At 39.6% G+C, this 25,954-nt stretch overlaps 1 protein-coding gene across 4 annotated transcripts in view; it reads right to left on the bottom strand.

Annotated features, from left to right (window-relative positions):
• Window positions 1-25,954, bottom strand: part of AKAP10 (A-kinase anchoring protein 10) — a 92,177-nt gene that overhangs the window by 35,994 nt on the left and 30,229 nt on the right. For all 4 annotated transcript variants that reach the window (XM_064378263.1, XM_064378266.1, XM_064378265.1 and 1 more), the window contains 6 exons: window positions 16,643-16,741; window positions 9,428-9,512; window positions 8,498-8,621; window positions 7,329-7,465; window positions 3,026-3,170; window positions 166-339 (listed from right to left, as the gene is read on the bottom strand). In XM_064378263.1, the coding sequence (XP_064234333.1) occupies window positions 166-339; window positions 3,026-3,170; window positions 7,329-7,465; window positions 8,498-8,621; window positions 9,428-9,512; window positions 16,643-16,741 (764 nt within the window). The remainder of the gene's footprint in view (window positions 1-165; window positions 340-3,025; window positions 3,171-7,328; window positions 7,466-8,497; window positions 8,622-9,427; window positions 9,513-16,642; window positions 16,742-25,954) is intronic.

Here is a 25,954-nt window from a genome sequence, read left to right as displayed (position 1 = left end):
GCAGCCTCCAAAAGTGCTGGGATTATAGACGTGAGCCACTGTGCCCAGCGTTTATTTCTCTTTTGTTCCTACAACTTAAAATTTATAAACAGGATCTGTTACTGGGGTTTGAAGGAAAAGATGTATATCCTTTTCTCCCTAATGGCAGATGCAATCAGTCAATACCTGAGACACAGAGCTGTCAGAACCCCCTGGGTGAGACTCATCAGGAGGGCCAGCAGAGCCAGGAGCAGTCAGCGACACGTTCCCGCCCAGAAATTCATCTCCTCGAACCGAATGGATGAGATCATTCAAATATTTATAATAAAGATTGCTGGACAAAAAGCCAGGCAAAAAGACCTGATAGAGAGGAAAAGCATTATTTTTAAAGTTGAAATCAAATCCAACTAAAACTATTTTAAATAAAGTTTATAATTCTACTGGTGATAACTGTTAACTACCTATAACAAATGTTTGTACTTCTTACTGTACTGCAGGTACTATTCTTTTGTACAGTTTACAAATTAAAATTATAATGCATGAGGCTGAGGCAGGCAAATTGCTTGAACCTGGGAGGCGGAGGTTGCTGTGAGCCGAGATCGTGCCACTACACTCCAGCCTGGATGACGGAACAAGACTATGTCTCCAAAATAAAAAAAAACAAATTACAATGCAGGTAATTTTCTTGGGCTTTCTCCCCAAAACACCTGTCATGAAAGTATTACATGAACTTGATATTAATACTTTTTAGCAAAAAATAGTCCATAGGATATAATTTGAAACTAGATTTTTCTGGTTTATGATAAATATTAAAGTTTTTGTGCATATATGTATTTTTACTTTTAAACTGATTTCCTTAAGATAACTAACCAGGATCAGGGGTGTAACTGCTGAGTTAAATTTTAACTTTGATATATATGGTCAGTTTACCCTTCAAAAGAATATTACAAATTTGAATCACTAGCAGTATGTCAAAATATCTGTTTCCACATAGGTTTTCTTACACTGAGTTGTGTTTCTTTTTTCAAGTAATTATTAAATAAATGCCTAATTGTACATCAATGTTTTTATTTGCCTTTAATAATTGTTAATTATGTTGAATGAGTTCTCAAGTTTATTATTTGCATTTCTAGTGCTATGAAGGAAGTCTGTAATAGGACATGTGAATAACAAACATGAGAACTTATTCAGTATAATTTGTAATTATTCATGTTTGTATTTAATATGTACCTTTTTGTTTGTTTTTGTATTTTTTTTGCGACAGAGTTTCACTCTCGTCGCTCAGGCTGGAATGCAGTGGTGTGATCTTGGCTCACTGCAACCTCCACCTCCCAGGGTCAAGTGATACTCCTGCCTCAGCCTCCTGAGTAGCTGGGATTACAGGTGCCCGCCACCACATCCAGTTAATTTTTGTATTTTGAGACGGGATTTCGCCAGGTTGGCTAGGTTGGTCTTGAACTCCTGACCTCAGGTGATCCATCCACCTCTGCCTCCAAAAGTGCTGGGATTACAGGTGTGAACCACCACACCTGGCCAATGCTTTATTATTAATAAGCTATTAGTGATACCTAGTGATCATAGTAGCCAAAACTTGTGTTCCAATCCTGTTGACAGATAGGTGAAATATTTGGATCATTCCTAGGCTGTTTGCCCTATACTGCCTTATTTATTTTTGGAGACAGGGTCTTGCTCTGTCACCAAGGCTGGAGTGCAGGGGTATGAACACGGTTCACTGCAGCCTTAAACTCCATGGCTCAAGCAATCCTCTAGCCTCAGCCTCCTGAGTAGCTGGAACTATAGGTGAGTGCCACTACACCCAGCTAATTTTTGGTACTGCTTTCTAATTATTTAAAAATATGTAATAATAATAGTAGTAAGAGTCGTTAACATTTTTTGATGCTTACCATGTGTCAGGTACTATGTTAATATGTATTTTATACACATTATCTTATTTTAATCCTCAAAGGGACTTTGAGGTAAACATGCATATTATCCTCATTTTACAGATAAGGAAAATGGCATTAAAGAATCTCAGTTACTGGTCAGGCATGGTGGCTCACGTCTGTAATCCCAGCACTTTTGGAGGCCAAAGCAAGCAGATCGCTTAAGGTCAGGAGTTTGAGACCAGCCTGGCCAACTTGGTGAAACCCTGTCTCTACTAAAATACAAAAATTAGCCAGGCGTGGTGGCACCTGCCTCTAATCCCAGCTACTTGGGAGGCTGAGGCAGGAGAATCGCTTGAGCCTGGGAGGCAGAAGTTGCAGTAAGCCAAGATTGTACCACTGCACTCCAGCCTGGACAAGAGAGTGAGGCTCTGTCTCAAAAAATAAATAAAAAATAAATAAATTTCAGTTAGGCTCTTTGTCATTGTGCTAACATCACCGAGTGTACTTATATAAACCTAGATGATACGGCCTACTACACCTCTTGGCTATATGGTACAACCTATGGATCTTGGGCTACAAAACTGAATCAATCACATGTTACTATAGTGAATACTGTAGGCTACTATTACAATGGTAAGAATTTGTGTATTTAAACACAAACAGAAAAGACCAGTCTTTTAGGTCCTTCTGGAAACCTTCTGAAGGACCTATCTGGAGCTGTTTTATAGTTAACTTTAAAAAAAATAAATAAATAAGTAGAAGAAACGCTCTAAAATGATTAAAAGTATATACAGTAAATATGAGACAACAGAGGTTTTTCAGCTCCACTATAATTTTTTGTTTTGTTCTTGTTATTATCTTTTTAGTTTTTTTTCCTTATTAAAATTTATTTTTTCTTTAACTTTTGTTATTATTGCACTTCCAGCTTTGATCCATTATAATCGTATAGGATCATTACACATGCAGTTCATTGTAGACTAACATATTATGTGGCACATGATTGTACATACCAAGCCAGATTCAAGGTCTCTGCTCTTAATCACTGTGCTGTACTGCTTCCATTTCCACCATGCTATTCTGCTTGGTTTTCCCACCTTACATTTTATGAGTTCTACTAATAAAACGTCTTGTAGTTTAGTACTTCTGAAATACTTGGTTACCTTCTCCATGGTTGTCCAGGCCTGACGTAATGGAGTTGTGAAACAGTTGGGGAGTGGCCCACCTTCTCTGCAGATATTGGATTCAATTTCTAATCGTACAACATCATCAAATCCAAGAGGGTGTGTGGCTTGGAGGGAGAAGTACCTATGGTAAAAAGATATCCAAAGTGAAACCAAATTCCATAGCAAATACAAGCAACTTTTTGCACCTCCTCCAGAGAATCTTATCTGAGGCTACTTGATTCAGCCTGCAGACCTAGAACTACAGCGCTATGTGATCAGAGTGCTGATGTAACCTTTCCTTATTCCCATTTCCCCAGAGATATTTGGGTCAACTTGCTACCTTCTATCTGCCTGCCAACCATCGTTAGCTCTTGATGGTGAACTCTACTGTTGTTTAAAAGCTGTAAGTATTAGGCTACAAATGAGGCAAAGAAACACACATATATTTATGGGCACCTATTCTCTGTTCAGGACTTGACAGATAAAAATGAATTTATAGGAAAGGAAGACATGGTCATTTCCCCTGAAAAGCAAGCTGAGAAGGTGTGTGCACAGAATAAAGTAAGAACACATCATCATAACTACGAGGAATCAGCAGTAAACATGTACAAATTCAAAACAAAATGGCACTGAGGGTGAGCTGGACGGATACGATATATTTGGACAGAACAGGACTTACTGATGACTTGGTGTGGAAAGGAAAGGGAGTAACTAATATTGGTAACACAAAGAGTTCTACCTTGATGGGATATAATGCAACTAATGTTTTGGTAAGCTGATTATGAATGAATACCAAAAAAAGCATTAAATGAGAGAAAAAGCTCTCTTCCAAGCACTCCAATGGCTTCTATCTCCTATCCCCTGACAGAAATATAAAGGTTGATGATGCATGATTATGATGATGCATATATATGACACAAAAACAAACAAATAGGCAGGGCACAGTGGCTCATGCCTGTAATCCCAGCATTTTGGGAGGCTGAGGTGGGTAGATCACCTGAGGTCAGGAGTTCAAAACAAGCCTGGCCAACATGGTGTAACCCCATCTCTACTAAAAACTACAAAAATTAGCTAAGTGTGGTGGTGCACATCTGTAGTCCCACCTACTCAGGAGGCTGAGGCAGAAGATGATTGAACCTGAGAGGAGGAGGTTGCAGTGAGCAGAGATCAAACCACTGCACTTCAGCCTGGGTGACAGAACAAGACTTCGTCTCAAAAAAAAAAAAAAAAAAACAGTCTGCTCATGATGGTTCATGCCTGTAACCACAGCACTTTGGGAGGCCCAGGCTAGTGGATGACCTGAGGTCAAGGGTTTAAGACCAGCCTGGCCAAAATGGCGAAACCATGTCTCTACTAAAAGTACAAAAATTAGCCAGGTATGATGGTGCAGGACTGTAGTCCCAGCTACTTGGGAGGCTGAGGTGGGAGGATCACTTGAGCCTGGGAGGCAGAGGTTGCAGCAAACTGAGATTGTGCCATTGCACTCTAGCCTAGGTGACAGACTGAGATCCTGTCTGGAAAAAAACAAAAACAAAAACAAGAAGGGATTTGTAAAGTCAAAATTGGCACAATGAACTTGGCAAAATGGTAGTGCCGGTGGGATGTCATGTAGAAATCTTCATTTAAAAATGGCTCCCCATGTGAAAATGGGATCCAGTGGGAAAACAGTCTCTACTGTGTATGGTTACTGAGTTCCAGCTGGAATCTTACTAGTGCCACTCTTCTGTTCTAGCATAAAGACAACTATCCAGGGTGGGCATGGTGGCTAATGCCTGTAACCCCAGCACTTTGGGAGGCCAAGGCAGGCAGATCACTTGAGGTCAGGAGTTCAAGACCAGTCTGGCCAATATGGTGAAACCCTGTCTCTACTAAAAATACAAATATTAGCTGGGCATGGTAGCCTGCACTTGTAATGCCAGCTACTCAGCGAGCTAAGGCAGGAGAATCGTTTGAGGCCGGGAAGTGGAGCTTGCAGTGAGCTGAAATCATGACACAGCATTCCAGCATGGGCAAAAGAGCGAGACTCTGTCTCAAAAAATAAATAAATAAAATTAAGAAAAAGAGAAAACTCTCTTTTAAAATCAGCATTTTGTAACAAAATGTGAATCTCCTATGTTGTATTGAGTAAGTTGGTAAATACTCCTCCATGATTTGAATTTTTCAGGTACTTTAGACCAAATTTCTAAATGTAAATTCTTCCTATTTCGACATCTATATAACAATGCTTCTTATATAATACCTTCCACAAATATATTATGCCAGAATAAACACTGGACAGAAGATGAAGAACTGCATTCCAGTCCAAGTTCTGCTACTAACTTGTCCCGTGACTTTGAGAAAATCGTTATCTCTCTGGGCCTTATTTTCCTTACTTGCAAAATGGGAAAATCAGACTACATCTCTAATCTGGGATTTTTAGAAGACATACCAGATAATCTCTATCAGAATTATCTGGTATGTCTTCTAAAAATAAAGATTCCTAGTCACACATCAAACCTGCAGAATCAGAATTTCTGAGAGGGGAGAAGTGGAAATTTTTTTTTTTTAGAGATGCAGTCTCACTCTGTCACCCAGCCTCAAGTGCAGTGGCACAATCTTGGCTCACTGCAACCTCTGCCTCCCAGGATCAAGCGATTCTCCTGCCTTAGCCTCCCTACTAGTTGGGATTACAGGCACCCGCCATAATGCCCAGCTAATTTTTGTAGTTTTTAGTAGAGACAAGTTTCAATATGTTGGCCAGGCTGATCTTGAACCTCTGACTTCAAGTGATCCACCCACCCTGGCCTCCCAAAGTGCTGGGATTACAGGTGTGAACCACCATGCCCAGACTGAAAATCTATTTTTAACAAGCTCCCAGGTGATTCGTATGCAGACAGCCCAGCAAGGGCCTGCAGACCAATGTTCAAGAACCACTGGCCTAGATGCTATTGGCTGTCTTCAAATCCTAACATTTATGGACTTTTCTCTACCCACAAGTTACCCCTTTAGCATTTGCTTAAGGATACAAATAATAAATTACTTTTTTTTTTTTTTGAGACAGGATCACACTCTGTCAACCAGGCTAGAGTACAGTAGTGTAATCATGGCTCACTGCAGACTTGACCTTCCAAGGCTCAGGTGATCCTCCTGCCTCAGGTCTCTAAGTAGCTTGGACAACAGGTGCATGCCAACACGCCTGGCTAATTTTTTTTATCTGTAGTAGAGGTGGGGTTTTGCCATGTTGTCCAAGCTGGTTCCGAATTACTGGGCTAAAGTGATCCACCCGCCTCTACCTCTCAAAGTGCTGGGATTACAGTCATGAGCCACCGTGCCCGACCACAAATTCCTTTTTTTTTTTTAGATGGAATTTTGCTCTTGTTGCCCAGGCTGGAGTGCAATGGTACTATGTTGGCTCACCACAACCTCCACCTCCTGGGTTTAAGCAATTCTCCTGCCTCAGCCTCCCAAGTAGCTGAGATTACAGCCATGCACCACCATGCCTGGCTAATCTTTGGTATTTTTCAGAGACGAAGTTTCTCCATGTTGGTCAGGCTGGTCTCGAACTCCTGGCCTCAGGTGATCTGCACACCCCAGCCTCCCAAAGTGCTGGGATTACAGGCAAGAGCCACCATGCCTGGACCCACAAATTACTTTTACAGAGTCAGAAAAGTTAAATGAAAAGAATACCATATGTTACAGAGCTGTCTACAAGCTCATCATTTGCCTGATCAGATATTTTCAATTTTGGTCACTGTAAGATTTTTCTCATCCTCTCATTTTCAGCGAAAACTAATAAAAAACTAATTAATTTAATAACGTGGCTGAGCAAATTTCTACAGAAACTATAACATACCCATAAATAGGCAATCAAGGTCCTTTACAATCTATTCCAATTAGTCTCAGCATCCTCATATTTATTCGCTACCTCTTGGATTATTCAAACTCAAGTTTCTTAAAGTGCCACCTTCTCTTAAGTTTCCACGGCTTTTGTCAGTGCCTTTGCCTAGAATGTTGTTTCCTGACTTCTCTGGGTAGCAAAATTCAATTCATTCTTTAGGATCCAAACAAAATCTCTCTTCTGGGAAACAATCCCTGAACACCACCATTGCCATCCTGTTTACCCCACATACACCTTCCCTTTCCCAGCAGAAACTTTTGTTCTAAGAACCCCCAAAGCTTTACAAACACCACAGAAAAAGCAGCTTTTATGCTGCCTCCTGTGAGCTCCTGGGCAGCAGAGACTGAGTTTATTCATCTTTATTTCCAAAGAACATATCAAATGCTCAGTAAGTATCTGCATGGATCTATCAATATAACTCACTTGTCATATAAAATCATGGCATCATTCTGTGCCTCCTGTCCATCATATTGGCCCTTTTTGGCAGCAAGCTGAGACTGGAAGTTATCTGCTGCCAACCAGAATTGTAAGATATTCACTGCATCCTCTTTTTCCATGTACTAGGAAGAAAAAATACAAAAGGGAAAACAAGACTATAACCAGCTTTCTCTCACCATCTCTAATCCAGAAGCTCAAATATTAAAATACAGGTCATAAGTAAAAAACAAAAAGATGTACTTCTTCAGTTAACACCCATCAGCAAGTTACAGTCATTTGAGATTGAAAAGTTTTAAATTATTCTTTTAGAGACGGAAAAAAATTAACAAGAAACAAACACTACACAGCTGGATGCAAACTTCTGGTGAACTAGAGTAAAACTTATACTAAATTGAATTTGTAGTTCCTCACCAGCAAACGCAGAAAGAGTAAACTAACCAAACCAGATGTTTTACACCTGATCATTTTCACCATTCCATGAGGACATATTAACCTAAACAAATTGTTGATTTAATTTATGGCAAAGAAAGGGAGTGAAAAAACAAATCAAATGAGTACCTGTATTCTTGTAAAGAGGCAGAATCCAGTGTCTAAATTACTGCCTCATGAAATTGAGAATCCTCTTTCTACTTAATAATCATTTGCTTTCCAACAAAATAATTTCACTTGCTGAAGCCTAACAAATAGAATTATACGAAAGTGTATGCCTCAAAGAGATTAATATACTCATTGTCTGTTGCAAATGCTTCTTCACTGGGCAATCCTATCAAGAGGCTAAAGTAAAAATGATGAGAGTAAGAAAAAAATTACTTTTCTTTTTCTCTTCTGAAGTCTGGTCTACAATTTATGCACTGGAAGCAAGTTTCAAATTCTGTGGTTTTAAAATAGCTCCAAAAAATTAAAAACATGCATTCCCTTATATGCAGTAGTTTAATTAGGTTTTTCAAAATTAGAGTTATTTAATACACTGAATTTTCATGTTCTCTCTAATAAATTATTCAATTACTCTTGCCATTAGAAACAACTGAAACAATGATAAATCTTTTTGAAAATAACTTGTCTCTTCTGTGTTATTTCCTATAGACAGGGCCCCAGCATTTATAGTTAGAGGCTGGAATACTCGAATAGAGTGTGAAAGGAAATGCAGACTTTACCTCAGAGAAATAAAAGAGGGCTGACTCACAGAAGAGAATGTCAGCCAGGTAAACAGTTCCACTGGTCAGCACTTCAATCTGGTATTTACAGAAATGGTGACTTCGTAGAAACTCACTAAAGTGCCTGCACATGGACAAAAGGGAAAATTTGAGGGAACGACCAAGGAAAGAGCTTAAGTGGGAAAAATACTCTTTCCACACTGTCCCTATTGTATCTTAAAGGCCTAGGTCAACACTACCTCACTTCCCCATGGTGTCATTCCTAATTCCTTTACCTGTACGTAATCTCTGCAACCTTTTTATGACTTTGTAGTTCTCCCCTGACATTTAACACATGCCACTTCATATTACAATAACCAAAGAACATGCCCCATATCTTTTATTAGGCTGTAACTTCAAGGCAGTTACTATACCTAACCAAGTCTTACACAGAGCACTCTTTTGATAAATGTTAAATGAAAGAATGTGACACAGATTTTTTTTTTTGAGGGCACACAGCAGTAATAAATCTAAAACACCTCTGGAGGCATTTCAACAAATCTATGTGGATTTAGTTATATGGCATCCATTTAGCTTGAAGCCTGAACTAACAAATTAGGAGAGTCATCTGAAGACATGTATTATTTAAATAAACCAATTCTAACAGTCATAATCACGACAGCCTTAATCACCCCCCAAATGATTTTAGAACTAAAAACAAATTCTTTTAACTTAGAAAGTATTAACACTGAAAATGAAAATTAAGAGTTCACATAACTTATATTTAAAAGAGACTATTAACCAAGATAGAGTATGCTTGATATGATCTTGTAAATATTCAAAATACTTAAATCCTCAAAAATACTTTGTTTTTAAGCTGAGTGAAGCCCATTCCTAACAATGGACCCAAATTCCCTAGGATACATAATGTGAAAAAACAAACTAACTTACTCTTGTTCCATTGCACTAAAGACTATGGACTGTGCCAAAACGAAACAGTTGGGATCTACCTGTCCGTCTTCTCCACAAATCTTTGCTGTAAAAGAAGTAGTAAATAATTAAATTTCCACTAAATTCAAACTATATACATTTGCGAGTCAAACTGGAAGTTAACAACAAAGGCATATAAACCAGAAGGTTTTAAATAGAACGAAAAGAAAATACAGGCAACACTTGATCTTGAAGTAGAAAGTCTTTTGAAGTACATATGCAAAAGTAGAAATCAAAACATTTAACACAATTTAATTCCTATACATTGAAACACTCCAAAAATAAAATATAAAGGCAAACAAACAGAAAAAAGATTTGTAGCATGCATGACAGCTAAAAGATTACCATCACTAAAATATCAAGAGCTCTTACAAACTAGTAAGAAATGTCCCAAAAGAAAAATGATCAAAGGACATGACAGACAATCCACAAAGGAACAAATATAAAATGACCAACGTGAAAAGATATCATACTTACTGGTAATCAAATAAAACGATAAAAATTAGGAGGCACTACACCTTTTATCTAGTAAATTGACACAACATTGCTTTTAACAATATACATACTTGAGCAAGGCACAGGAAAACTGACACTAGTGTTAGTGGGGCTATAAACACCTTTTTCTGAAGGCAATTTGTCAGTTTCTGACATAGGTTTAAAAATGAACATACCCAGGCCGGGTGCAGTGGCTCATGCCTGTAATCCCAGTGCTTTGGGAGGCTGAGGCAGGTGGTTCACGAGGTCAGGAGTTTGAGATCAGCCTGGCCAACATGGTGAAACCCTGTCTCTACTAAAAATACAAAAAATTAGCTGGGCATGGTGGCAGGCACCTGTAATCCCAGCTACTGGGGAGGCTAAGGCAGAAGAATCGCTTGAACCCAAGAGGCGGAGGTTGCAGTGAGCCGAGATTGCGCCACTGCATTCCAGCCTGGGAAACAGAGCGAGATTGTCTCAAAACAAACAAACAAACAACAAAAACAAAACAAAACAAAACAAAATGAACATACTCTTTCAACAAGTAATTCTATTTCTAGAATTGTAACTTAAAAAGTTATGGATTTGTGAAGTTATCTGTAAAAGTTTATCAAAATGTTATTGGTGGAAATTTTAAAACATGCAATGTGCTAAAATAAGGAACTAACTAAATGAACTGCAGCACATCAATAAGCTGTTTAGCTAGTGTTAAACGTGGCTGGAAAAACCACATAACGTGATGCTTAGTCTCACTCTGTGTTCATGACTCAGTGGGGCCTTCATGAAACCCAGGGATCATACTAGTTTCCTGGTCTGTTTACGCTCACTTTCCTAGACAATACAAATCTGTGATGTTGTGAAATATGTATTTGGTCTTTATGTATTTTTTCCCCTTTTCTTTGCTTCTGAGACAGGGTCTCACTCTGTTGCCCAAGCTGGAGTCAGTGGCATGATCATGGCTCACTGCTACCTTGAACTCCCGGGCTCAGTGATCCTCAGCCTTCTGGGTAGCTGGGACTACAGACAAGTGCTATCACACCGGGCCAATTTTTAAATTATTTTGTAAAGGAGGTCTCACTATGTTGACCAGACTGGTTTTGATCTCACAGCCTCAAATGATCCTCCTGCCTCAGCCTCCCACAGTGCTGGGATTACAGGCCTGAGCCTTTAGCCAGTTTCTTAGCATACAGCTCCTAAAATTCATGGAATCTCCGGATTCTTTTGTATGCTAATGAGATGACTTGTGGCAGGTGGCCTCTAAAGAGCTTTAGGATGAGGGCTAATCACAAAGACCAGGGCAAATTACAGGTTTGGGATTTTCAGTCCAATTATCAATCATGCCTACATAATGAAGTCTCCACAAAAAACCCAAAAGACAGAATGGGGAGGGGTCTTCTGAATAGCTAAATCTGTAGAGGTTTCTGGAGGGTGTCATGATCTGGAGAGGGCATGGAAACTCTGTGCCCCCTTTCCCATACCTTGCCCATGCATCTCTTCCATCTGCCTGTTCAATCTGTATCTTTTGTAATATCCTTTATAATAAATGGGTAAATTTAAGTAAAGCATTTTCCTGAGTTCTGAGAGCTACTATAGCAAATTTATTGAACCCAAGGAAGGGATTGTGGGAACCCCAATTTACAGGTCAGTCAGAAGCACAGGCCACAACTTGTGCTTGAGACTGGCATCTGAAGTGGGAGCAGTGTGGGACAGAGTCCTGAATCTGTGGGATCTAATGCTATCTTCAGGTAGACAGTGTGAGAACTGAATTGACTTAGAGGACACCCAATTTGTGTTCACTGAAGAATCATCTGCAGAATTGGTAGGTGATGGGGAAAAAATTCCACACAACTAGGGTCACAGAAGGGTTACGTTTTATGAGAGCTCAGAAGGAGAAACTGAGTTTTTTTTTTTTCTACAGTACATCTCCTTTCTCAAATGTCCAACACCTCTTCTCCTATTCTATTTGCTGAGGACTTTGCTTCCTGCTTCAGTGAGAAAACAGAAACATCAGAAAAGTATTTCCATCATCTCCCACATCTTCCCACTCACCTGCATCTCCACCCATGTGTTGCATTCTTTCCTGTGACTCTAGATAAACTGTCCTTGCCCCCATCTAAGCAATCTTCTACCTGAGCACTTGAATTCATCCTCTTTTGCCTCAAGACTTCTCTCCTATAACAACTGTCCCCTCTCCTGCATCAACTTCTCCTTCACTACTGCTTCATTCCTATCAGCTGTGTGGACTGCATGCTATACATGTATACCTGCTTGCATGCTGTAACATACCTTATGTGCTTACCACACAACTCACCTTAAAAACAAAATTAAGAACAATTGTCCCCCTTTTTTTTGGAGACAGGGTCTGGCTCTGTCACACAGGCTAGAGTGCAGTGGCATGACCTTGGTTCACTGCAGCCTCGACCTCCTGGGACTCAAGCGACCTGCCACCTCATCCTTCCTGATAGCTGAGACTACAGCGTGCACCACGTTTGGCAATTTTTTTTTTTGAGACGGAGTTTCGCTCTTGTTACCCAGGCTGGAGTGCAATGGCACGATCTCGGCTCACCGCAACCTCCGCCTCCTGGGTTCAGGCAATTCTCCTGCCTCAGCCTCCTAAGTAGCTGGGATTACAGGCACGCACCACCATGCCCAGCTAATTTTTTGTATTTTTAGTAGCGACGGGTTTTCACCATGTTAACGAGGATGGTCTCGATCTCTTGATCTCGTGATCCACCCGCCTCGGCCTCCCAAAGTGCTGGGATTACAGGCTTGAGCCACCGCGCCTGGCTGGCAAATTTTTGTATTATTATTATTTTTTTTTGTTCGAGATGGGGTTTCACCATGTTGCTCGGGCTGGTCTCAGACTCCTGGGCTCAAGTGATCCACATGCCTGGCCTGCCAAAGTGCTGGGATTACAGGTGTCCACCACTGTGCCTGGGCCACTGTGATTAACGTCGCCTTCCAGCTCATCTTTGGAGCAACATGCCTCATAAGAGTTGTCAATACTTGCTGGTTCCGCTCCTCCTATTCTTAATACTATCCTATTAAGACTCCTCCACTTAAGTTTTGTACATAACGGCCCACGGCCCACTGTAATTAAGATAACCAGTGCACAATGGGCTACCCAATCCATTCAATTCCTAGTGTTCGTCTTACTTACCTCAGCGTCATTTCCTCCCAGAAACATTTTTCTTACCTGATGCCCTGAAGAAAACTACTTCTTGATATACCATTGTTATAAGAGGGCCTAAGTCTCCTTTGCTAGTTCTTCCTCATCTGCCAGAACATCAGGGCATGCCCCAGGACTCAGTCCTTAGACCTCATTCTGCCTCCTACACTCACTCCTATGGTAATGTTATCCAGCCTTGCAGCTCTAAATCCATCCATATGCTAATGACTTCCAAACATGTGTCTCCAACCCGGACCTCCGTCATAAAATCCTAATATAGGTGTCCAATTGCCTACTTGACATTCACCATTTGGATATCTAAATCAAACTCCTGACTTTCCTCATAAGCCATTACCCCCACAGTGTTTCTCATCTTATAAATGACAACCCCATAATTCCAGGTATTCAGTGTTTTTAAAAATGGAGTCATATAGCCAGGCGTCATGGCTCACGCCTGTAATCCCAACACTTTGGGAGGCTGAGGCAGGTGGATCATGAGGTCAGGAGATCAAGAGACCAGCCTGACCAACATGGTAAAACCCTGTGTCTACTAAAATACAAAAAAAAAAATTAGCTTGGCATGGTGGTACACGCCTGTAGTCCCAGCTACTTGGGAGGCTGAGGCAGGGGAATCGCTTGGACCTAGGAGGCGGAGGTTGCAGTGAGTCAAGACGGCACCAATGCACTCCAGCCTGGGTGACAGAGAGAGACTCCGTCTCAAAAAGAAAAAAAAAAAAAATGGAGTCATGCTTTATTCCTTTCCCCCTTATACCACTTACTTCCAAACCATCAGCAAATTCTGTCAGCTGTACCTTCAAAGTGTTTTAAAATTCTACTACTTTAAAGATTTGTGAAAGATGAAGGAGGTAATGAAAGTATAGATTTTGGATCACTCTAAATCCTCACATAAAGACAGTAATTACATAGCAATGCCAAAAACCCAAGGGTAACTTTTTTTTTTTTGAGATAGAGTCTCACTCTGTCGCCAGGTGTCACGCTGGAGTGCAGTGGCTAGATCTCGGCTCACTGCAACCTCCGCCTCCCAGGTTCAAGCAGTTCTCCTGCCTCAGCCTCCTGAGTAGCTGGGACTACAGATGCTCGCCACCATGCCCAGCTAATTTTTATATTTTAGTAGAGACGGGGTTTCACTATGTTGGCCAGGATGGTCATGATCGCTTCACCTCGTGATCCACCCGCCTCAGCCTCCCTAAGTGCTGGGATTACAGGTGTGAGCCACCGTGCTTGGCCTAAGGGTAACATTTAAAACAAGACTATGCAAGTCAGAACACAATAAGAGCTAAAGTGAAGCCTCCTTTGAAAAAAACTCACTTGAAGTACAGCTATTTTAAAATAGTCCAACTTAGGCAAGAAATAATTTGGACAGGATTAAGAGTGAGGCTCAAGGAGGAAAAATGACTTGCCTAAAGCCATATAGGTAATTAACATTCTAAAATATATACTGATAGACACTGGGATAGAGGTTTCCTCAAATCCCTTGATCAAAAATGTTATCAATTTGATCCTTCAAAAGACTTCCTTTGATTCCTGAAATCCTTGCTCATGTAGGAAAAAAATCAAGAAAAAAAAAGAACAAAAGACTTTTCCTTCATGGGATTACATCATTAATTTCATTAAGTTTAAGTAAAGGAAAGAGACATGCAGTGTGGTTTCATTTTTAAGTGTTTTATTTGACTCAAAACTCCTTCCTTTTCATCCTCACATCAGTCAGGTTATTAACTGGTACAGACTCCCCTCAAAAAAATCATTAGCCAACGAATTTCTCAAATAGGCAAATTCTAATCAGTCAGAACATTCCTGTTATATTACTAGGAAAAGCTGGTCTAGGGAAGATGACAGCAGCAAATTCCCACATAAAAATAGACCAACAATAGAAAACTCAATCTCATGATGATATCCGTCAGCAATACGCAGTGAAACAGTATCTCTAAAATACAAGCAGATAGGTATAAGTCACCACCAGTCACCGAACCTATGTTATAACTGTTACAGGTATCTGTCTGAAAGAAAGAAAAGGAAAATGGAGACAACATGAGACAGACCCCAGAATAGCTAACTGGAAGGTATAATGGGCCAATTTAAGAACCACAGCTGAGACTACCAGGGCTCCTGCTGTCTCCAGCAATGAGTGAGTGCAAAGTACCCACAGTAAGGACTGAAGAAGCCCCACACTGGGATAGATCTACTACAGGTGCAAGAACATGTTATATTTAATAAATCACAAATACTAATTTTTTTGAAGAATAAAAATACAAAATCATAGGACTTATGAGAATGTAATATTTATTGAATATTCAATAAATGTATTTATTTATTGCGAATGTAATATTTATTCATTTTATCTGTGAATATAGGTTCACCTAAGGTTTTCCTGATAAAACACAGTAAAAGCTTTCAAACTATTTTACTATAACCTATACAGAAATGTATTTGTTGAATCAGCATACACATGCATACATGTATATATAATGGAAACATTTTTCTGAAATATTTGTCCTTACTGCTCTGAGCCACTTTGATTTGTTCTAAGTTTTTTTTTGGCCGTGGGTGAGGGTGTAAGAGAAGGCTGGTCCCTACCTACAGTATGAAAACACTGCCAACAACACAGCAGTTAAGGTATGTGAGGGTCTAGTTTCAAATCCTGACTCTGCCATATCTGAGCTGTTACTTTGGATAAAGTTAAAATGAGTTTATCCACAGAAAGTGCTTGGAATATTGTCTGGGACACGGTGAGTGTTCAATAAATGTGTGCTATTTATTGTTCTTGCTGTCATTGCTATTCAGGTCAAAGTCTAAGAATTTGGGTCCAACATATAAGAGAAACTTTTTTTTTCTTAAAGCGAGGAAGTTAGCAAATTGCCTTTATTAAGAAGAATCAAGTTACATGAAACTGGGAGTGGACATGAGGCTGGCCTCCTCCTCGCACCTCCAGCTGTGCCAAATGACGCTGCATGTGGCACAGTCTACTGGCAAAAAATGGTGGGTCACAGGCCATGTGATGGCTCCGGCTAATGAAGGTGGATATCTAGGGTGCCCCAGGGAGGCCAGGCCACTGAGGAGTGGGATGAAGCCCTGAGATGGAGAGGCCAGCATCAAGACACCTGTCTGGCCATCCAGTCGCCCACCTGCCATGAAGACTCTTGGGTTGCAACCCTGATGCCTGGAAACTTTGGGACTGTCCTTTAGCCTCACTGGGCTTCCAGTCCTGAAGTTTCCATCCCGCCCGCTTGGCGCACATAGCCACCCGCCGGGCCAGCTCCTCACTGGTGGCCAGGCCAGAACACCCACTACACTGCAGTCCACCTGGCCCAGGCGAAGACCCTGGCACCGACTGCAGCCGAGAAACTTTTAAAGTGAGCGATAATCTGATATAAAAAATATTCAGAAAACAAATTCGGAAGGGAACTATTAAATTCCATGTTAAGAAAAAATTATCTTAGTCAATAACCAAAATGGTTAGTTTTGTGAATTTTTTGCTGTTTTTTTTTTTTGCCATAGCTTCAAGCACTGCTTACCTATGATGTCATTTCTCATTGCTTCTGTAATTGGTATTGGTTTAGCAGCATCTGGAGATATATATTTGGTAAAAGTATTCACTGCATCTTGTTCTATACCTGCAAGGGAAGAAGAGAATTTCAAAAATCAAAAAGCAACTTAGACTCCACTAATCAACTATATTCATGAATAGCAGGGCTTAGATCACTGTGAATTCCTATTGCAAAATGAGCTTCCATCACAAATGTGCTTTTTCATTGTTTGGTTTGTGGAAGAGGAGAGTTATAGGGGGTGTTCAAAGCTATGGAAAATGAATATTATCAAACAACTACGCACGAATTTCAAAGTACTTTTACATCAAAATAAACTTATATTAACCTGTTATAATATATCTGAACAGGATCTACTTTGGGGCACTAAGAAGGAGAAAGCATTAGTTTGAAGACAGCCCTTAACAGAGCAATATGAATGCTGCTAAAATTGAAGTAAGAATAAACATCAAATTTATGGTGAAGCTTGGGTGAACGAATGATAAAATTATTGATGCCTTACCAAAAGTTTATGGGGATAATGCCCCAGAGAAATAAGAAGTTTACAAACAGATAACGTGTTTTAAGAGGGATGAGACATATGAAGTCGGCAGCAGCACACCATCCACATCAATTTATGACTAAAGAAATGGATCTGGTTTGTGTCCTATTTGAAGTGAATCAACAATTAACAGCAGAAATAGACAACACCACAGACATCTCCACTGGTTCAGTTTACACAATTCTGACTGAAAAATTTAAAGTTGAGCAAATTTCCACTGGATGGGTGCCAAAACCATTGCATCCAGATCAGCTACAGATGAGAGCAGAGCTTTCAATGGAAATTTTAAACAAGTGGGATCAAGATCCTGAAGCATCTCTTTGAAGAATTGTAACAGGAAACGAAACAGCTCTACCACACAATCCTGAAGACAAAGCACAACCAAAGCAATGACTACCGAGAGGTGGAAGAGGTCCAGTCATCAAAGCAAAAGTAGACTTGTCAAGAACAAAGTCAGGACAACAGATTTTTAGGATGCTCAAGGTATTTTGCCTGTTGACTTTCTGGAGGGCCAAAGAATGATAAAATGTGCTTGTTATGAGAGCGTTTTGAGAAAGGCAGCCAAAGCTTTAGAAAACCCAGAAAAGCTTCAGAGAATCCTCCTCCATCACAGCAAAGCTCCTACTCATTCTGCTCACCAAACAAAATTCTGTGACAGTTTCAAGGGGAAATCATTAGGCTTTATAGTTCTGATTTGGCTTCTGACCTCTTTTTTGTTTCCTAATCTTAAAAAATCTTTAGCCACTGCACTGCTAGCCTTCAAAAAAAAAAAAAAAAAAGTCTTTAGCTAGGTATGGTGGCTTACACTGTAATCCCAGCACTTTGGGAGGCTGAGGCAGGCAGATTACATGAGGTCACGAGTTCAAGACCAGCCTTTTTTTTTTTTTTTTAAATCTATTAGAATGGCTTCTATAAAATAGCGAAAACAGGCCGGGGGCAGTTGCTCACACCTGTAATGCTAATATTTTGGGAAGCTGAGGCAGGTAAACTGCTTGAGACCAGGGGTCTCAAACCACATCTCTACTAAAAATACAAAAATCAGCCAGGTGTGGTGGCAGGCACCTATAATCCCAGCTGCTGGGGAGGCTGAGGTAGGAGAATCACTCAAACCCAGGAGGTAGATGTTGCAGTGAGCCAAGATTGTGCCACTGCACTACAGACTGGCAAACACAGACTCAGTCTCCCCCTAAAAAACATCTTTATAGTGTATCCATTTTTCTTCAGCTAATAATGTAAAAAAGACTGCATTCATGAGGTCAGGTGTTCAAGACCATCCTGGCCAACATGGTAAAACCCTATCTCTACTAAAAATACAAAATTAGCTGCTCAGGAAGCTGAGGCAGGAAAATTGCTTAAACCAGGGAGTTGGACATTGCACTGAGATGAAATCATGCCACTGTACTCCAATCTGGCCACAGAGAGACTCTGTCTCAAAAAAAAAAAAAAAAAAATACTACACTAACATGGTTAAATTCCCAGGAGCTTCAGGCTATTAGAGATAAATGGTTAGTGTCATTGCTTATAAAAGCATCTTGAGGCTGGGCATGGTGGCTTATGCCTGTAATTCCAGCATTTTGGGAGGCCAAGAAGGGCGGCTCATGAGGTCAGGAAATTGAGAGCATCCTGGCTGACACAAAGAAATCCTGCCTTTACTAAAAATACAAAAAATTAGCTGGGCAAGGTGGCACATGCCTGTAGTCCCAGCTACACAGGAGGCTGAGGCAGGAGAATTGCTTGGATTCAGGAGGTGGAGGTTGCAGTGAGCCGAGATTGCACCAGTGCACTCCAGCCTGGGTGACAGAGCAAGATTCCATCTCAAAAAAAAAAAAAAAAAAAAAAAAAAAGTATCTTGAACTTGATAGAGCTTACATTAGGAAATAAAAGGTATGTGTTAAATTTTTCTTTTAATTCCATCTTTCACAAACATTTTGAAGTCACCTTATATGTGGATTCTCTCCTCCCATTCGTCTTATGAACTAAAAAGCTCTTTAATAGCAACTATTTATATATATTCTCTATGTCTCTTCTCCAAAGTCCTAGCTTCAAGAATTTGCATAGTAATATAACAATAAGAGCTCAAAAATTATTTATTCAAGACCAGCCTGGCCAGCATGGCAAAACCCCGTCTCTATTAAAAATACAAAAATTAGCCAGGCATGCTGGGACATGCTTGTAATGCCACCTAACTGGAAGGCTGAGGTGGGAGAATCACTTGAACCTGGGAGGCTGTGGCTGCAGTGAATTTTATCATTTGGCAACAAATACTGTGAGCTGTTTTCCTTGAAGTGACAAGCTCACTTAATTCATTTTCAAACAAATGTCTGCCAAATACCCAACTCTGAACAACCATGGTTTGTTGATCATCATTCTTTTGAGTAAAAATGGTATTCCAGGCTGGGCATGGTGGCTAATGCCTGTAATCCCAGCACTTTGGGAGGCCAAGGTGGGTGGATCATGAGGTCAGGAGTTCAAGACCAGCCTGACCAACATGGTGAAACCCCATCTCTACTAAAAATACAAAAATTAGCCAGCTGTGATGGTGTGCACCTGTAATCCCAGATACTCAGGAGGTTAAGGTAGGAGAATCGCTTGAACCAGGAAGGCGGAGGTTGCAGTCAGCCAAGATGGCACCACTGTACTCTAGCCTGGTGACAGAGCAAGACTGTTTAAAAAAAAAATAAAAAACAAAAAAACAAAAAGGTATTCCACCAAAAAAGGAGTTAATTGAACTAATAAACACAATCCATTGTACCCAGGCTCATCTTTGGGACAACTATTTACTTCAGTATGCAGAAGTGCTTTATGCATAATTCCTATGTCATCACATGCATTTAAAACCATATTAAAAAGTTTATATTTAATAAAATTATCTATTGCTCCAAGGACATTCTTAAGCAAAACTGGCATTTATTTTTACTAGGAATATGTGGCAGCAAAGAATATAGTGACTGTAAATATAATTTGATCCAATGCCGGCAAGCTTTTCTCATCGCTTTTGTACCATTGTTCCAAGTGTCAACACAGTGGGAAAAAAAAAAAAAAAAAGACCACCTTAGAATCATGATGAGAACAGTTCTGACCTCACAGATGCTCTTCAAATAGTCTCTGGGAACCACATTTCAAGAACTCCTGAGTTAGTGGAATACATTATTATCCCCATTTCTGTAGAAAAGAAAATGTATGTACAAGAAAGTAAAATACCTTATTTGAGTCAAGGACGTGTGTATATGTAGGGGGAGTAAAGGTGTAGAGTTTTTGTAGGGGATTGAAGTTGTTCTCAGCTTAAGGTAAATGTAATTTTTTTCCACAACCGACTTCTAATTATTTTTTATGTAGGCCCCATGGCAACCACAAAAACATATATATATCTATAGAAGACGCATAAAAAGAAAAAGAAATCAAAGCATATCACTACTAAAAACTTAACAAAACACAAAGGAAGATACCAAGAGAGAAAAAGAGGAAAAAGAGCTGTAAGAGAAAACAATTAAAATGGCAATGAATCTTACCTTATAAATAATTACTTTTAATGTAATTGGATTAAACTTCCGAATTAAAAGACATAGAGTGGCCAGGCATGGTAGCTCATGCCTGAGTTCTTCGGGAGGCCAAGGCAGGAAGATCAAGTGGCCAGGAGTTTAAGACCAGCCTGGACAACATGGTAAAATCCCATCTCTACCAAAAATAGAAAAATTAGCCAGTGTGGTGTCTCATGCCTGTAGTCTCAGCTACTCAGGAGGTTGAGGTGGGAGGACTGATTGAGCCCAGGGGGGTCAAAGCAGGTGGCAGTGAGCCAGAGCAAGATCCTGTGTCCAAAAAAAAAGAAAAGAAAAAAAACGATAGAGTGGCTGAAGGGATAAAAACAAGATACAAATATATGCTCTCTCTGGCTGGGGGCAGTGGCTCATGCCTGTAATCTCAGCACTTTGGGAGGCCAAGGCAGGCACATCACCTGAGGTGAGGAGTTCAAGACCAGCCTGGCCAACATGGTGAAACACCATTTCTACTGAAAACACAAAAATTAGCCATGCATGGTGGCAGTCACCTGTAATCCCAGCAACTTGGGAGGCTGAGGGATGAGAAACACTTCAGAATCATCTGAACTCAGGAGGTGGATGCTGGAGTGAGCCGAGAATACGCTACTGCACTCCAGTCCGGGCGATAGAGTGAAACTCCGTCTCAAAAAAAAAAAAAAAAAAAAAGAAAAAAAAAATATGTTATCTCCAAGGGATTAAATCCTTTAGATTTAAGGATATGTATAAGGTGAAAGTAAAGGGATGAAAAAAAATCCATGTAAATGATAATCAAAACAGAGCCATGCATACATCAGACAAAACTCAAAAAGTAACAAAGAAGGATGTTATAAAATGATAAATCCACCAAGAAGATATGAAAGTAAAAATACATATGTACCCAACATCAGAGCACCTAAATTTATAAAGCAAGCATTAACAGAACTGAAAAAATAGATGGGAATACAACAGTAGTAGGAAACTTTTCTACCTCACTTTCATTTTTTTGTTTTTGTTTTTGAGACGGAGTCTTACTCTGTCACTCAGGTTGGAGTGCAGTGGCTTGATCTCGGCTCGCTGCAACCTCTGCCTCCTGGGTTCAAGCAATTCTCCTGCCTCAGCCTCCTGAGTAGCTAGGTTTATAGGCGTGGGCCACCACGCCCAGCTAATTTTGTATTTTAGTAGAGGCAGGGTTTCACCATGTTGGTCAGGCTAGTCGCAAACTCCTGACCTTGCGATCTGCCTGCCTCGGCCTCCTAGAGTGCTGGGATCACAGACATGAGCCACCATGCCCAGCCTCTACTTCACTTTCAATAATGGACAGAACAACCAGATAGAAAATCAGTAAGAAAACAGAGGACTTAAACAACAAGTAGACCTAATAGGCATATACAGAACATTTTACCCAACAGCAGCAGAATATACCATCTTCTACAGCATACCAGAATATGTTTCAGGATGGATCACGTTAGGTCACAATAACAAGTATTAAGAAATTTAGGAGACTGAAATCACAGCAGAAGGAAAACCAGAAAATTCAAAATTATGTGGAAATTAAACACTCCCTTGAACACCAATCGGTCAAAGAACAAATCAAAAGAGAAATTAGAAAGTATCTTGAGACAAATGAAAATACAACATAACAAAACTTATTGATCACAGCAAAGGCAGCAGTAAGAAGAAAGCATATGACAATAAACACCCACAATAAAGAAGAAAGATCTCAAGTAAACAACCTAACTTTAAACCTCAGGGAATCACAAAAACAAAGTGAGCCTTAAATTAGCAGAAGGAAGGAAAAAATAAAGATTAGAGCAGATATAAACAAAAAAGGAACAGAAAATAGAAAAAAAATCAGTAAAACTGAGTTTTTAAAATATCAGCAAAATTGACAAACCTTTAGCTAGATTACAAAAAAAGAGAAGACTCAAATAAAATCAGAAATGAAAAAGGAGAGAGTGCAACTAATGCCACAGAAATAAAAAGGATCATGAGACTACTGTGAACAATTATATACCAACAAGCTGGATAGCCTATAAGAAATGGTTAAATTACTAGAAACATAAAATCTAGCAAGGCTGAATTATGAATAGAAGACCTAGCAAGGCACAGTGGTTCATGCCTGTAATCACAACACTTTGGGAGGCCAAGGCAGGCAGATCACTTGAGGTCAGGAGTTTGAGACCAGTCTGGCCAACATAGTGAAACACTGTCCACTAAAAATACAAAAATCATCAGGGCATGGTGCCACACGCCTGTCGTCTCAGTTACTCAGGAGGCTGAGGTAGGAGAATCGCTTGAGCCTGGGAGGTGGAGGCTGCAGTGAGCCAAGATCATACCATTGCAGTCCAGTCAGGGCAACAGAGAGAGACTCCATCTCAAATGACAACAACAAGATCTAAATAGATTTAAACAGCAAAGCTCACGACCAGATGACTTAACTGGTAAATTCTACCAAACACTTAAAGAAAAATTAATGCCAATACTTTCCAAAATCTTCCAGAAAGTGGAAGAGGAAGAAACAGTTCCAAATTCATTTTATAAGGTCAGAATTACCCTCATATCAAAGCCAGACAAGAAAAGAAAACTACAGGCCAATATCCCTGATATAGAGATGCAAAAAACCTTATCAAAATACTAGTAAATCAAGTTCAACAACACATTAAAAGGCTTATACACCAAGACCACAGTAGGATTTATTACTGGTATGCCACAATGGTTCAACATACAAAAATTGTTTAATGTGACACATCGAATTGACAGAAAGAGAAATAAAAATCACATGACTATCTCACTGGATGCACAAAAGTTATTTGACAAAACTCAACAGCCTTTCATAATAGAAACTCTCAACAAACTAGGAATAGAAGGAAATTGCCCATAACTAACATCATATTCAATGGTAAAAAGCTGAAAGCTTTTCCTCTAAGATCAAGAACAAGGAAAGGATGTTCACTCTCACCGCTTCTATTATCATAGTCTTGGAATACTAGCCAGGGCAATTAGGCAATTCTTTTTAAAAGGCTTCCAACTTAGGAATAAAGAAGCAAAAAAAACTCTCTCTTCACAGAGGTGATTATTTTATGTAAAAAACCATAGAGACTCTACAAAACAAAATCTGTTAGAACTAATTTAGTTAAATGGTATTATACAAAATCAACACAGAGAAATCAGTTCCACTTATATATACTAACAATGAACCAAGGGAAATTATGAAAACAATCCCATTGACAATAGCATCAAAAAGAATAAAACACAGGTATGGTGGCTCACGCCTGTAATTCTAACACTTTGGGAGGCCAAGGCAGGAGGATCGCTTGAGTCCAGGAGTTCAGGACCAGCCTGGACAACATGGTGAAATCCTATCTCCACAAAAAATACAAAAATTAGCTGAGTGTTGTGGTGTGTGCCTGTAGTCCCAGCTACTTTGGAAACTGAGGTGGGAGGATCACCTGAGTCCAGGGAGGTGAAGGTTGCAGTGAGCTGAGATCACGCCACTACACTCCAGCCTGGAGTGAGACTCCAGAGTGAGACCCTGTCTCAAAATAAAATAAAATAAAATATTTGGGAATAAACTTACGAAGAAGGTAAAACGCCTATATACCAAAAACTAAAAAATATTGATGAAAGAAATTTTGAAAGACAGAAATAAGTGGAAAGACATCTGTGTTCATAAATTGGAAGACAATATTTTGTAAATATCCATTCTATCCAAAGTAATCTATACAATCCCAATCAAAATCCCAGTGGCAATTTTTACACAAATCATCCAAACAATCCTAAAATTCATATGAAACCACAAAGGACACCAAATAGCCAAAACAATCTTGGAAAATAACAACAAAGCTGAAGGCATTACATATCCTGATTTCAAAATATATCACAAAGCTGTAGTAATTAAAACAGTATGGTACTGAAATGAAAATAGACAAAATAGCCAGGTGCAGCTCATGCCTGGAATCCCAGTACTTTGGGAGGCTGAGGTGAGTGAATCACCTGAGGTGAGGAGTTCAAGACCAAGTGAAACCCCATCTCTACTAAAAATACAAAAATTAGCAGGATGTAGTGGCAGATACCTGTAATCCCAGCTACTCAGGAGGCTGAGGCATGAAGATTGCTTGAAGCTGGGAGGTGGAGACTGCAGTGAGCCAAGATTGCACCACTGCACTCCAGCCTGGGTGAGAGAGCAAAACCCGGTCTCAAAAAAAAAAAGACAAATAGATCAATGAACTAGAATACAGAGTCCATAAATAAACCTATGCATATACAGTTAACTGTTCTTCAATAAGAGCATAAAGAATACACAATGGGAAAAGGACAGCATCTTCAACAAATGGTGCTGGGAAATCTGAAAATCCACATGCAAAAAGAATGAAACTGGACCTTTACCTTACACCAGACACAAAAATTAACTCGACATAGATTAAAGAGTTAAACAAAAATAAGATTTGAAACTATAAAAATCCTAGAAAAAAACATACAGGAAAAATTCGTAACTATGATCTTCACAACAATTTCTTGCATATGACATTAAAAGTACAAATAGATAGGTAGAACAATATCAAACTAAGAATCAATAGAACGAAAAGGCAACCTGCAGAATGGGAGAAAATACCTGCAGAATTGGAGAAAAATACCACATATTAAGAAGCGATTAATATCCAAAATATATAAGGAAATCCTGTAAGTCAGTAGCAAACAAATAATCTGATTTAAAAAATAGCCAAAGGACTTGAGTAGGCATTCTCCAAAGAAGACATACAAATGTCTCCTCTTGAAAAGGTATGTATGAAAAGATGCTCAACATTAGAAACTATGGGAGAAAAGGAAATCAAAACTACAACACGGCATCATTTTACGCTTGTTGGGATGTCCATTATCAAAAAAACAAAAGATAACAAGCATTGGCGAGGATGTGGAGAAATTGGAACCCTTTGTACACTGCTGGTGGAAATCTAAAATGATGCCGCTGCAATGGAAAACGGTATAGAAGTTCCTCAAAAAAATTAAAAATACAACCACCATATGATCCAGTAATCCTATTTCTGGGCATTTATACAAAAGAATTGAAATCAGGATTTTGGAGAGATATTTGCATTCCCATATTTATAACTGCATCATTCACAACCGCTAACATACAGAAGCAACCTAAATGTCCATTGATGGGTGAATGGATACATAAAATGTGATACATGCATACAATGGAATAACATTTAATTACAAAAAAAG

The sequence above is a fragment of the Aotus nancymaae genome, unplaced genomic scaffold (assembly GCF_030222135.1).
Source record: "Aotus nancymaae isolate 86718 unplaced genomic scaffold, 86718_ANA_hifiasm-v0.15.2.pri h1tg000018l, whole genome shotgun sequence".
NCBI classification, from domain to species: Eukaryota; Metazoa; Chordata; class Mammalia; order Primates; family Aotidae; genus Aotus; species Aotus nancymaae.
Note: the sequence above shows the minus strand (reverse complement) of the source record. Positions and strands in the feature narration are given on the sequence as shown.